Source organism: Nestor notabilis, unplaced genomic scaffold (genome assembly GCF_000696875.1).
Source record: "Nestor notabilis isolate BGI_N333 unplaced genomic scaffold, ASM69687v1 scaffold30477, whole genome shotgun sequence".
In the NCBI taxonomy this organism is placed as follows: domain Eukaryota; kingdom Metazoa; phylum Chordata; class Aves; order Psittaciformes; family Psittacidae; genus Nestor; species Nestor notabilis.
Window position 1 is genome coordinate 39,821 of NW_009937373.1, and position 15,283 is coordinate 55,103.

The window sequence follows — 15,283 nt, forward strand, 5'->3', positions numbered from 1 at the left end:
GGAATATGGCACTGCAGTTACTGTTATAACCACAGCCTATAGATAGGTGCAGCTCAGTCAGTCAAATCCTACCCTGGCTAAACTGTACCTTGCGGTCGCTTTCTGCACCCTGCATCACCTGTGCACCATGCCAATAGTGTTCTCAGTGTGACTAATACTTCCTCCCTAGTAAGCACATGTAGGAAAATACCTTTATTTTTCAGAGTAATCCAAGCTGCAGTTCATTTACATTAATTAGAAGGATACTGGATTTTGTACAGGACCTGACTTCATTGATAAGTAAGAACATCCTCCTACATAAATGAACCCAGTTGAGATCTTGCAGTTTCCCACACATGGGGCTTTTCTCAGAAACTGTCCCATGGTGGCTGAATACCAAGGATCATCCATGATGCTTGTAGTGCATTGTGGTGTAGTACAGACCGAGTTGGTGCTTGATCCTTCTGCCATGTGCCTGGGAGAGCCTTCCTCCATCTGCCTAGCACAGCACAGGAAAGCTCCGCAAAGGTTTGAGACTTCTGTTCACTGGCTGCTGAGCGTGGAGGGTAATTTCCATGGGGTTAAGACTTTTAGCAAGAGCTGTCCAGGGCTGGTTTGCTGTCAGACCTCCAAAGCCTGCCCCATGTGCAGCACTCGCTGACTCTAGTCAGCAAGGCAGGCCTGCCTCGACAAGGCAAACACTTAGGCTTAAAAGGCAGTTTCTTCCTTTACTTAGTGAGACTACACATGCAAAACCAGAAGGTTATCACAAGAGCAAGTTTTAGCAGCTGAGTCAAAAACATGAACCTGCACCCAGGACTGTTATTTATGTGAGGAATTCAGGACCGTATTAGGAAAACACGAATTAAGAAAACACAAAATTAGGAAAGCACAGAAGTCCGTGTACCTGAGCTTGGATTTCTTTTTCAGCCCGTTTGTGCTAAAGGACCAAGGTTTAACCCCCAGTTATTTCTTACAGATGCTCTGTAGAAGTTTGATGAGTTCAGTCAACCTCCAACTCCCCCTCCCCAGACAAATGGCTGAAATCAAGGGTGTCCTGTAAAGCCACTACTCAGTTACCAGCTGGGATGGCTTCTGGACATTTGTAACCATTGATGGGGTCTGTACCTTCTTCAGGCAGCTGCCAGGAGCACAAGCATTCTGGTGAGCACCCATGAAGCGTAGAATCATAGCATGTTGCATACAGGGATTTTATGAAATTGTGTGTTACGGCACAGCCCTGTTCTACATATAGGATAATTTTACCTAAACTACTTGCTTGGGGCCCCAGAACTTCTCTGTGGCATAGATAGACTAACTAACTAGTTATCCTATGGTAGTGGATCATAACAGTAACTCCTTGTAAAACATGTAGTTCAGCTGCCTTAGGAGAGGAATAAGATCTGCCTTACATAGGTAACTCCCAGGTGCCACACCTCTGTTACTTACATTTCCCTGTCAGAGAAATGGCATTCATTCACTGTGCCTTATGGGTCAGTGGGGAACAGCACGAGCTACTTCTTTCAGCACTTTGAGATTTACAGATAAGACATGCATACCAGGCATATCTTTAAGAGTTTCAGCCATGAATTTTCACTTTGAGATTCTCCAGCCAAAAGTAGGGCTTCACTGAAACCAAAAAATTATATGGAACTTCAGTGTCATATGGAATTGATTTGGGAAGCAGGCTGAAATGAAAATGGTGGTCTCCTATGAACATTTTCAACATTTCCTATTGTCTTGATACAAAATGTCAATTATGATTCTCCCAAAAATTATTTTGCAAATTGTTTTGTCCTTCTATTGCAAATCAGAACAGAAATTAAATTTCAATTAATTTCAATTGTCAAAATGAATTGTCAAAATTCATCTCAATAATTTTTTAACAGTAAGATCTGCTTATTTCTTGTCCTATGGGATTACTAATAAAAACAGAGCTTAAAAACAGGCTATTTACTGAAAATGGATTGTAATGGCCACACATCAGCCTCTGCCACAACTATATGCTTTCAAGACCATGGCAGTCAACTAACGTACTTACTTTAATTCATAACCATTTCTCAGGGCAGCACACTGGAGGATGGGAGTTAGATGGCTTTTAGGCTCACAGCTTCATGTGAGTGCTCACTCCAGACCTTTCTGGGCTCTCTCAAACTCAGTGAACACCGAATTCCAATGTGTCCCCTTGATGCTTACCAGTTTTTAATACTTGTAAAATATTCTGTACTCACAAAGATCTCTCTGGAAAAAAGTATGTGTTACCCATGTTCCCATAAATAAATAAAAAGCAGCAGTCACACCAATCCTCCTAGTAAATATTATCCAATCCTGCAAAGATAAATTCATGAAGAATATAATTCATGGAAACATTTATATTTATTATTTATTAATTATATTTATTATATATAATGCATATAGCTTATCATGCATCATTATTTATTTATATTGTTTATACTTATAATATTTGTATTATAAAGCTCTAGATATGCCTGCATGTTTTCTACTACAGTCTTTATGATAAATTCAGCCTTATTAAATTTAGATTTTCAACAATCACAATTAAATAACTTTGGATTATTCTGACAACTCCCAAGTAATTTAAATAGAATTTTATAGAGGCAAAATTTGAGGGCATTGGCTTTTTGCCTGGAATTTCTGGATGTGGAGCTCCACATCCAAGCTGGAGCAGTTTGGCCCACACCTATGGACACCAGGAAACCCCAGACAAAAAACTACTTACTGTACCAGCACAGACCTGTGCTGTGTATGCATCAGACCTATCTTACAAGTATGCTGCACATGCACAGTAAAATCAACATATTCTTGGTTAATGGGACCCACACATATAAACTGCTGCACCTGTGCAGTAATGCTGACATATCCCAGGTGCCATGGATTCATTACACATGGAATTTGCTACTTCTATACAGACATCTATTATGGGAATCACATTCAGAAACTCAATATCCCTATTTTTGGCAAACTTATCCCCCAGATTTGATTATACTTCATTGTATAACAAAGTTGTGAGTACCATGTCCCACGTTCACTGCACTGCTTCACCAATTGGCACTGAAACCCCCTTTTCTGCAGGATGCTGTTCCTGAAGCATCCGCTTCAGAATTGCCAATAAGCTTTGCTGCTCTTCACTGTGAGACCAGTACCTCAGCTCTCTCGACTGCAGTGCATCTCCTAAAGCATATTAGTTTCCACTGATATATGGCTCATCATTAATTCATAGGCGTTCAATGATCTCAGCAACTCTTTTTTTTCATGAGTGGGTAACCTTTCCTTTTAGCATGTGGGTGGTTTTGTTCCTATAGTTCTTATCACCATAACAACCCTCCCCCCCCAAAAAAAGATACCGTGAATGACCTGTTACTACACAGTCTTGATTTATGTATATATTCCAGGTCCAAAGTCCTTAGATGCAGAATGAATCAGGTGAATACTTCTTGGGAATTTTACCTTGTTAAGGAATTGTCTAAAAAAATGAGTCACTTGTTACATCAACTGAAAATACAAAACCCCAGTGGGGTGTGGCAGCTGTTTCCCATATCCATGAGACTGAAGCATTAATCATGCCATTCAGGTTAGCCTGAATTAGCCTTCCCTAGCACCCAGTCGTGCACGTTTTTGATTGCTCACAACTCCCCCTGAGTCAAGAACCAAGTGTGCTTGGAATCTCCTAAACTGCTCCCTCTTCTTCAGGGTTGCATTAGAAGGAGCTACTCTGCAGCCTGAAGTTTGCTGGAGTTGTTCAGTGGATTTTAGCAAGCACAGATTAAGGCTGCAGCTGCATACAGACTGGAAGGTAAATAAGAATACAAATGTTCTTCATGTCAAAAAAATGGGCATTATAGAAACCCTCCCATTATCTTCAAAGCATTTAGGAAAATCTAAAAGGAACAAAAATATTATCCCTAATTGTGTTAAAGTTAAGAGTAATTAAAGGTGGGGGCTGGGGGAGAGGGGGCAAAACCAAAAGAAACCCATGCAAGCTGCCAGCATCCAGGGCTGTAAGTGTGTTTTAAAACCAAGACATTTAAGGAAGAGCACAGCTAAAAAAAACCAGGAAAATAGCGACCCTCTTTCTGGAACTCAGAAGCTGCAGGCTGTTTTAAGACAGTGGTGGCCAGCAGGAGATTTGCTCTCTGTGAAAGCACAGGGCTATATGCAGGCCATGTATGATCCGAGATTAGAAATGGGAAGGTTTCTCATCACAGAAGTGCAGCCTTCCACTGAAAATATCAAGTAAGTACTCTCTTTTTCTCACTATTTAGAGTTCTTGATCAGCATAGGAAAGGTACTTGCACACTTCTGATAAACAAAGAACACACTTCCCACATCTGAGACCCCCTGTAGGCTGTTGCACACTTAAAATGTTTATAGAGTTCCCACTCCAGTTGTGATGCATTTAAAAAGTTTTGACTTCACAAAGACTTCTTTTATGCCTGGCACTTCCAGTGGAAGTGCACAGACGTATTTTACAATGTATAATCAAGTTATTTGACTGGAAAATGAAGTTGTTGCCTCCTGGACATGAGGTCTGTAACTTCATGTTATTAACCTGACACTTCATGAATACTGATATTCATGTTAAGAGGAGGAAAGAATGGCTATTTGCTTGAGTTTATGAAATGAATTTGTGAAGCACAAACACCACCAGCTTTCTACGACCACCAGTTAAACCAGTTTTAATTAAGCCACCACATTTGAAAGGACTGCCACATACATTAGTATCACTTGAGAGTAATTAATGACTATTCGCTATAGCTTTCTCCTGAACATCTTAAACATGTAACATGCTGGCTATGCTTCTACCCCTCCCAGTATAGTCAGAGCCAAGTTTATTTTACATTTGTGTTTTTGACAAGTTATGACAATGCTTATAAAAAATGTACAAAAGACAATTTATGTTAAACCCTATTACCACACTATCCTCCCTCTCATTAGGAAGGTTGTCCATTTTCTTACGTCTTTCCTCCTTCTCAGCTTCAGCTGTGCAAGGATTTTCCATACTTGGGATTCTCTGCTGTGTTTTGAATTCACTAGAAAGCAGGTAAGTAGGTACTATCATTACTCATGATACAGCTAAGGCAACACAGTACTCCCCACCAGCCAGTATTGTACAGAAAAGGGGGGAGGGACACATTAATCACAGGATTCTTTTCTTCAGCAAGAATCATAAATACAGTTGATTATATATGCAACGACTGAGCTTGTAATACAATTCTGAAGCCTGCATACATTTATGCTATGCAAAGTTATAAAATACAGGCCTGTCAGGAACCTTCCGAAGTCACACACCTTTTCTATAACAGAATCATATGCAATACATAGAATTACCAAATTAAAAAAGGTGTTACAAAATGGAAAGCTATATATATATATACACACAACAAATACCGAGCACTGAAAATGCTTAGTTCTAAATGGCTTTAGCTTTACAGTATGCTTGTTAATGCTTTGTAAGTTCTAATTTGTACACATGCATGAATAACATATATCCACACACCCCATCCTAAGTGCTGGGTTCACAATAGTAGGAAGTAAGACCCCAGCTGCTCATTACACAGAGTAACACATAGCATTGGCTTCCCATTCTATCTGTACCCTCCTCAGAATTCTGTCTCTGCTAGAGCTACTTCCCCCATAGCTGGAAGAGGAGCTCCACAAATGAGACTCTTCATTCTTCTTCCCAAGATGAAGAAAGGTCTGGCAAAGACAGACCATCATTAAATCTGCTGTAAGCTGCTGCAGATCCATGACTAATGCAGAGAAGCCTCCAGAATCACTGGCTCCAGAAACACAAGCTAGGAGCCAGCCAGATTACTTTCCAAGATGGTGTCTGTATGAAGTTTGCATATGTAAATTGCTCACAGAACTGCTTTTCTATATTTACCTGTTATCCCTAGTGACTCACAAAGCAGGCCCAAGTTTACTAAACTCTGGAGTACCTACAGTGTGCTTTAGAAAATTTTGGAGGTTTAACACCTATGCCAAGATTTCCCTCCAAAGCACAGCTGGTAATTAAAACACTGCAGTTTAAAAGTAGACAAAGAACAGTGTGTGTTTCTATTCAAAGGTATTTGCTAAATCAGCATCCCTCAAAAAACATGTAGAAAACATACAGTGTAACATCCAAGTTTATTGATTCTGTCTGTGACAACGTAAATTAAATTATATGTGGCTCCATCACAAGTCCTGCAGCAGCCACAAAAACACCAGTAAGTAAGTGTTGCACTAGCCACTGTTACACACACCAGCTCTATGCTTTAGAGATCTTCATCCAACAACGCCAATGGGTGGAAAATAAACTTCGATTTTATTTTCCCCTTAATTCAAATGGGTAATAGTCAACAATAGTCCAGTAACCGGAATAAGAATTGATTCTTAGGCAGTTGGTGACTGTGATAGTCTCAGGGAAGTTCCTTCCTTAGGACTGATTTTGGTAGAAGAAAGAATTTTTTGGAAGGTTGCTTTTTTTTTTTCTAGTTCAATTTAAGGCAATTTTGTCAGAGCTGAAAACAAAATAACCCTCTGATGTGTTGTTTAAAATCCCTCCTCTTCCTTTCTACACTGTATCTTTATTCATAAGCAAGTGTTTGAATAAAATATGGATGACTCAGTTGGGAGGGGAAGGAGCAAGTGAACCAAATAAAATCAACATGAGAATATGTAAATAATACTTCAGGTAAAAGCTATTTGCTTGATGTTTGCTTAAAGATGCCAATGTTTCTACTAATTTATTGCCAGGGCTAGTAAGAAATACTTTGGAGAAATAAGACAGATTTTTTTCAGTCTCCTGTAATCACACCAAATTTACATCAGAGGTGCTCCTCTGTTGTTTTGACAGTCAACTGTACTTGGACTTAATCTTTCAATTTAAGTATGGTGCTCTCTCTGGGGAGGAGTAGTAGTAGGTAGGCTTGATGTTTCCCAGGACTTCATCTTCCCAGTTGGGGAGACAGCAGAAGAAGAAAGCACAACCTATTACAACAACAGTGCTGGCCCAACCAAAGCCATAGGCCCAGCTGAACATGTTATCTCCTATCAGTGGAATTTCTTCTGTGAATTTCACTGGGTAGATGACCAAGCCTATGATCTGGAAAGCAGCTAGAGAGAGAAATAAAAAAAAGCAGGAGTAAATGACAATGAACATATTACCTTTCCCACTAAAAAACATCACCTGGAGATAACTGCATATCTTTTTAAAATATGTAAGGAATAGCTTCAGTCCTACAGTCAGATCTGCATTCTTACAAATGTACATGACTTCTGGCCAAGGCAAATCCCCACCCCTACCTGACTGTGGCAGCTACGGCTGATGGTGCCAGGTTGCTAAGGCACATACCTGCATGCTGTGACTAGCCCTGTCCTACAGCCCAGCAACCGTGATCCCTGCAGAGCCAGTTACCACCCACTTGTACCATAGCCACATCACTCCTCCTCCCCCTGGGAAGGTGGAAAGCTCTCAGCTCCCATGTGATATGCAGGGCCAAAGGTGTTGGTTGCCCCATACACTGCTTTTGGGAAAGTCCTAACTGACAAAAGCCACTGGAGCTTCCCTAACCATTATCCTCTCAGAGCATAAATCAACATTTCTTTGTTCCCCATAAAAATGGGTCATAAACCAGACAGTCAGCTTACTTCATAAGGGAAGTTCCATCTACCATGTTTTCTTCTTAAGCTTGTTTTACATCTAAAATAACCTTGTCTTTGTGCCCAGCCTTACCAACAACAAAGAGCAAGCCTCCAATTCCTCGCACAAAGTTGAAGCGAAGTATCTCAATCGAGAATGCAATGACTGCAAGGGCGAAACAGATGACCAGGATCACAAAGCCAACAAGGTAGGTGGCAGCTGCTGCTCTCCCCCATCCTTGAAGAGAAAACAAGAAAGATGTCACACACAGCAATGTGCTGAACTCCAGATCATTGCAGGTCTCTGGTTTCCTTTAATGACTTTTTGCTGAAATCCTTTACTGTAAGAAGCTTGTCCAATGTCAAAGCAACATTGGATGCCTCCAAAGTGCACAGATGCAGAGGAGAAAGGCAGTACTGTTGGTGGAGCAGCACAAAACTCCCCGCCTACTAACCTGTCCTGCTAAAAAGAGAGGTAAAGTGCAGCATGGTAATAGAGATAACACCTCCAAACTCTCTATCTGTAAAAGACCCACAGACACCTGAGCAGATAGGACATAACCACTCAGAATGTACTTTATCATTACTGTTCCTGTTCAACATGCAAGTTTACAAAACCATTTCCATGCCTGGGGAAGTATGAAAGCAGACAGGAGTGTACCACCACAGGAGATAATGCCAGGAAATAATAGTGCTGTCAGCATACAGCTTCTTGCCTCTTTGTTTATGAGAAGAATAATGCACGTGAAGCAAAATCAGCATGACCAAAAAGAGCAAGATGTGAAACAGCTGAAGTGAGAGATGACAAAGAGAAAGCTCTTGAAGATAAAATGTCTATTCACAGCTGGAAAAAAAAAATAGGAACAGCTAAAATGTAGCAGGTGGAGTAGAAACAGCAGAGACTGAGGTAAAGTGGAAGAGCGCGCTTTGAATCATTACTTTGACATTTGAAGGGACAGGGTGGTGCAGACCCTTAGGATCAAGCAACTGCAAGCTGGAAGAGGCTCAAGCACAAAGCAAGCGGTGTTACCCAGTAGAGCAGCACCAGCACCCACAGCTCACACACCACAGGCCAGGGCAGCAAAGGTAAGAAAACCTGCCAGAAGAACAGCCAGCATGTCCCTTTCCCTAGTGCCACAGGCTTGTGAAAAGGCTCTCATTATGGCCAGACCCTGTCCTCTTTAGAAACCAAGCAGTTCAGGCGAGCCCAACACAAACAGCAACAAACAAATGTGTTCCTGCCCTGGAGGCAGGATACCTGCCCACATGGACTAAACCATAAGGCTAGTGCTTTGGTTTCCAGTCAGCTGTCATCACAGCTCACTTCCTATATCTGCATAATGTGGGTTTCTACTTTCACACATTCAGACAGGGGTAGGGCCAGATTCTGAGCTCCCTCTAATATAGGAATAAAGAAAGCAGCAAGATTTAAGTCAGAACATTAAAAAAAACCTAAACAAAATAAATACAAAAAACCAACAAACCAAACAAAAAAACAGGTCTCTCTCATCAGAGCTCTCTTTCCCCACACAGCTGAAGAAACTCTGGAGACACCCTGCTTTCAATGTAGACCTTGGTTCTCTCTGTACAAAAACTAAGAGGAGAAAAGACAGTGAGACAGAGAACCTTCTCCTAAAGAGTTAAAATCCTCCACCTTAAGTCACATACTAGTTGCATAAATGGGGAAAACAGTAATTTGAGACGGAATGCAGTAAAACTATTTCATAGACACCCCTACTTACGTATATCAATTTACTCTGAAAGCAAAGCATTGTTTTACAGACATTTTCATTAAATCAGTCTGAACTAGTTTCTTTCCCCCTGCTCCCATAGTAAAAGTGAAATACAGCAGCCATCCAGCAGCCAGATCTCATTCCCACCACCTGAAGACAGTCATGCTGGCATAGAAAGGGTAAGGAAAAGGCTTGTCTTTCCCCCTCACTTCTTGGAGCTATTCAAGACAGCAAAAGCTTTTCAAAGTCCTTCTCCTTCAGGTAGCTGTGCATGTTTCATTACCCTTCCCTAAGAGTGCTGCAGGGTGAGGAGGAAGGGAGGACACCTGATGAGTGTCTGGAGATTAAAGCTATGTCAGTGGTCTGATAAAATCTTTTATTACAAAACAGTCTCTGACATACCTAACACAGGTACTGGGTATTGTCTCCACAATAGGATTTATTTAGCGATAACTAATATAAAGGGATACTTAACCATTACACACAGCCAGCACAGGAAAATTGATTCAGACTAAATGACCTAGGAATGCTATTTATTGATATTTGCCCTATTAAGAAAAAAAGCACAACCATGAGAAGGAACACCTAGTTATCTAAGCACATTCCCTTTCAAATGCATTACATATGCCAGCAGAGTATAGGAAGCCAAGCATGGCATCTGCCTGATAAAATTTAGGTTGCAAATTCATACACCCCTGCAGGTTAGACACCTTGAGGTTGATGCAACACAAAAACGACTGGAGGAGATAAGCCAGAAAGCCCCCAGTGCTCTCTGCTATTTCCATATCCTCTGTACTTACTTTACAAGCGTAACAAGCCAAGGTCAGCCCTGGCTCCACTCGCAGTGATTTATTTTCTTGTCTCTGGCGATACGAAGTGACAACCCATAGCTGTAGGAGACCTTGTTGGGACAGTTAACATCAAGCCCAGCTTTGTTTCAGGTCTTCAGAAACAGGACTGTACTAGGCACCACCATTATGAAATTCAATGGGTTCTGTGCTCACATGTGACAGAGCTCAGCACTGGTGACCCTGCATCTTCCTCTCCTTCTGGATTATCTTCTCCAGCAGCGGCTATCAGTGGGTTGATAGTGACAAGACCTGATACGACTGATTCATAGGTGCCGGCCATGGCACCATGGTCTACTCTGGGCTGGACTAGACAACAGCCATCAAATGGCCACATGAGCACCGGTGGGAGTCACAGGAAGAGTAGCAAAAAGCTCTGGACTTGTGTATATTTGCACAGAATAAGGGAAATGAGAGAACAAATAAGAAAATACAAATAAGAGAAATCTCAAAAAAATAACTAAGCCCTTTAATAAGTGACTGATGGGATAGGTTGGGGTGGGAGGCTGCACCCTTACCGAGCATAGGGTGCAGCCCTGACATGCTTCTTTCCCACACAAACCACTGCTACCCCCATCAATGGGAAGAGCTTTCAGCAGAGGGGCTGCTTGCACGGCTCCAACTGAAACTGATGTTTCTCCATGCAAGATCCCCATACCCCTCAAGTCAGGCTTTCCCAGGTCCTTTCCTCCCCAGAGGCTACTGAGAGCTGACCAAGCCCCTGCAGGAACACAGCTCTTCGGTCTCCCTCTGCAAGATCCTCCACCTACAGCCCACAGCTACTGGGAGAGGAGAGGTGCAGGTTTACATTCTCGCTGTTTGCTGCCTTCAGAGATGGTGAGACCTGCTCACACTCAAAGAGGGATCAGGCCCAGTTTGCTGGTGGTTTGTGCTCAGAAGTACCTTGTAACCATGAGACAGCCAGAATTTAAAAAGTTTTCCATAAAAATAGAAGATTCTCAGGCCCCTTCATTTGGCAGAGAGTATTTCTCAAAATAGGCATAAATATGATGTTTGTTTATGAAATCAACCACCACCACAATAATTTGGGGCTGCATAAATAGGAGAACAGAAAAGCAGAACAGTTAGAGGTGTTAAGTGTTCTCTGGCTGAGTTTTGTCTCAAAGGAGAGTCAAGTACTTTGTGTCTAATCAGCAGAAAACTATTTATTGATTAGGTGGTGTTGAAAGAACATTAGAAAACTGTTCAGGGGCTGAAGGTCTATAGTTATTAGGAAGGATTAAGACTTTTATTATATAGCTTGATTAATGATGACTATGGAAAGGAACTAAGCTGCAAATGTTATTGTGCAAATAACTAGGAGGGGTCAGGATTATTTAGTGATGAATACCAGTAATATGATGAAATTAAAAACCAGCAAGCAACAGAGCCTTAGTGTAAGGTGTATTTCTTGATTTTATTCAGCCTCAGCCTCACCAGGAAGGAGATGGAAGCTCTACAGGGTACAATATTTAAACCTAGACTTCCCTTTAGAAATTAATAAAAGAACTGGGAAAATAGTCCAGCAGGAAGATGAACTGCTACAGGATTTGAAGCAACAAGCCTCTCTCATCTTTGTTCACGTACTTTCAACAGCAGAAACCAGTTTGTGAGCTTGTGAATAACTGGAATCTTGGGGTAGATGTTTTTACCATGATATGCATAGATGAGGCATGCTTTTACACTATAGTTGTAATAGTTTTCTTTATATAAATGGCAGCAATTCGTGTTTGGCCTTGAGAGTCCATTACGTGGAATGCCCCAAAATATCTGGTTTTGCTGACAGAACAAAAGAATAGCAGACTGCAAGTGAGAGTGCTCCATCAATATTTTTCTTGCTCGCATAATGTGCAAAATTCCATGGTAGCATAACTGGTGAAAGAAAGGTATGTGCAAGCACAGGACAGCCCAGAATCAAACATTCACTGGCAGGGCTGGTTGGGAATTAGTACTGGGAATCACAGGTCTGTTTTGAATTTAGGAGTGCAGGAAAAACAATTGCTATACTACCAAACCATTAAATAAAAGCCCACTACTACAGACCTGGTTTCAGCCACTTGGCTTTGCTGGGAACTCAGGAAAGGCACAGTCCTACAGATTTCCAACTTTTAACATCTCCAGGTTAGTAGCAGGGGCCAGCAAAGCCATCTGGCAAGAGACACCAGCCTCGCCTGTTGCAGAGATCTTTTACTACAGAGATGCAATAAACGTTTTCTGGGTGTAGCCAGGGACACCAACTGCTACACCTCTGCCATTACCATTTTCCAAGTGCCTGCACTTGGCTGACACTATCCTGGCATCTTAAATCAGAGAAGCATGCCTGAAAAGGTGCACTGAAAAGACAGGAGTACATGTAACATTCCTTCTTTATTTACCTAGCCCCTTAGAGAAGTTAACACATGCGCTCAGCTTCACCAATAATCTCTGGTATCAAAGTCCAAGCTTCTAGGGACACAGGTGTAGTGGCACAGCCACAATGAAACACGATTCAAGAAGGCTGGGCTCCTACTTCTAAGTTTCACCTCTCCCACACCCCCCTTTTTTTTTTTTGGCATGTACTAAGGATCCAGATGAATGCTTCCCTTTTTCTACTTCAGCTGCTGAGTGCTTAATAAATACCAACTGGCTGTTAGAAATACAAGAAAGAGTTAACCTCTGTGGCATCACCTTTACTGCAGATACACGCCCATCTTTTACAGTCATAATTCAAAGTCAAATTGCTGGGAGCAAGCCATTCAGAAGCACTGGGAGGACGCAGCCAAGCACAAGTACTGCTCCTAAACTTACAGCTTCATCACTATAAACACAACCACCCTCTCCAAGTAACCACATTGCAAACAATCTTTGTCGTATCTGATGGCTTACCGATGTGTTTAAACACACAGTCAATAGTTTAATCCTGCAGTGGTCCAGATTAAGTAATTTTGAGTCATATTCTAATGCAGCACAGCAGCTCTGCATTGCAACACTTTGATAATACACAGGTGCTGCCAGCCAGGACACTTCCCAGACACAAACCAGTATGGAGCTCGAAACAAAATCTCTTTCCCGCCTCCCTACCAAATGACATCCTGCTCTTCTTTTTTCCCCCCTTTCCACTTCTTCCCTGTTATGTGGCATTTGCAAATGTGGATTAAGAAACAATGCAGTTTAGGAGACACTTCTATCTGCAAATCTGTCTGCTCCTGCCTTTTTCCCCCCCCCATTTAAAATAAGTTACTCGCCTGCTTTTTCTCTTCCACCTCTTAGTATACAGCTCAATTAAGAAACTGTCTAATGGAGCTTTCCATTAATGGGGATCCACTCTGAAGTTTTCATTTCATCAGGAGAGGTGCAGGATGGTTAGTGCATAGTAGTTACAGTATGTAAAACACAAGCTATACATCTCAACTTTTATTTTCTTACAGCAGTGCTGTGAATGCCTGGTAGGCATTTTTTCCTTTGTAAATGCCCTCTCCTATTTTGAGCCTGATTGCATTAACATATTAAAAAGGGAACAAAATAAATCAAACCTGAACTCATATGCTACATCCTGTCTCAAGATGTAAATAGTGTTTGAGTAGACCGTGGCATTGATGTCATGAAAATTAGAGAAGAAGCAAAGTCACGTTGGTGTAAATAAGCCAAGGATTTAAATAAGTTTTGGGTTAAACGAGTCAAGGCTTAAATAAGTGAAGTCAAGGATACTATTCTTCTCCGACAGCTTGTTAACTAGAAAAACAGCATAAAGTCACTTTTGCCCCACAATGCCTAGAGCTGATGCAAAGCACACACCCATCATCACTCGGGGACACGAGCAGCTGTGTCACTACAGGAGAAAGCAGAAGTGTATTAGCACTTCTTCCCTGTGCAATGCAAAGTACAGCAGCTCTGCACTAGCTTTTCCTGTGTCTAATGGGGGAGATAGATATTTTTGTCACTCCAGCCAGACTTCTGCCACCCACAATATAACCTGCAGTCATCACCTGGCTGAGAAACAAAGCCACTGCTCTTACAATATATTCAGGACTTAGCTCACACACGAGTGTTGTAATGAAAAGCTTCTGGAAGTCAGTCTGCAGCACTCAGGCGGCAAGGGATCTGCATAGGGAAGCAGTCCTGGCTCCCCCAGCTGAAACACACCCTTCCAGCTTCCCAGTCCCCAAAGTACCCTCATCCAGGATCTTAAGGCGGGTCTGCTTATTTGTCCAGAAATACTTTGTTTGAGGGAAAAGCAGATGTAATCAGACCCACGTGTTCTAGCAAATAACAAAAAGTCCCCCAAAACCCTCAGAAACAGGGAGCGTGAAGTAGAATATATTGCACTGGCAGTGCCAGATACAGAAGCAGTTCAGCAAGTTAAAACAGAGGCACCATTATGCCCTGCTTTAGGCCCCAATGCAATAGAGAGGTATACAGAGGAAACAGCATTTTTTTTCTGCCTGCAAACCCGCATTGGGCTGTTCGAAGCTGTAGGTCAGGATGCATCCTAACCAGCCACATTCACTTGTCCAGACAGGGTTAAACTAAGGAGCTTTCCCACTCCAGCGGGCCAGGAGGAAGATGATTTTGCTATTGTCCAGGTGTGGTTCTCCATAGGACACCCTACACAAAGGTTTCCATGCTCATCATCCAACCTGCAAGGCCAAGGGAAGGGGAACTGGCTAGTGACAGGCCAGGCAGCAGGTAGGCAAGAGGAAGCATGGTGAGGAAGGGGCTTGTGGCCAGTTGGCTCTTACTTTGGTTGTAAAGCAACTTTAAAAACAACCAACCTAAAAAACTAACTACCAGCATGCTGGCTTCTCAGTGTGGTACCAATAGAAGAGATTGAGTATCTGACGACCAGGTTGGAAAGGGTCCTCAAGGATGACCTGGCTCAAAACTGATTGCTCTGAAGGTCTAGACCTGTATGTCTTTGCTTGTCTAAGCCCTAAAACAGCACTAGCACTGACTTTGCAAGGGCAACTCCCTTCCAGAAAGCAGCAGCTCCACAACAGCGGTGGGGAGGCCATCCACGGCACGGCACCCCCTGCTCCCCAGCCATCACTCACCATAGTCCATGAGGGACTCGCAGCTCCAGTTGAGGTCCTCCTCGCCGCG

At 42.2% G+C, this 15,283-nt stretch overlaps 1 protein-coding gene across 1 annotated transcript; it reads right to left on the reverse strand.

Annotated features, from left to right (window-relative positions):
- Positions 1-6,700: 6,700 nt before the first annotated feature.
- On the reverse strand, positions 6,701-15,277 carry LOC104409036 (p53 apoptosis effector related to PMP-22-like). Its single transcript, XM_010018808.1, has 3 exons — positions 15,235-15,277; positions 7,718-7,861; positions 6,701-7,098 (listed from the first exon to the last, which is right to left on the reverse strand). The coding sequence occupies exons 1-3, from the start codon at positions 15,242-15,244 to the stop codon at positions 6,863-6,865; spliced, it is 390 nt and encodes a 129-aa protein (XP_010017110.1). The 5' UTR covers positions 15,245-15,277; the 3' UTR covers positions 6,701-6,862.
- Positions 15,278-15,283: the final 6 nt, after the last annotated feature.

Coding starts and splice junctions, on each gene's coding strand:
- LOC104409036 (XM_010018808.1), bottom strand. Junction 7,099..7,717: donor AGGCTTGCTCTTTGTTGTTG/GTAAGGCTGGGC, acceptor TTCTCTCTCTAG/CTGCTTTCCAGATCATAGGC.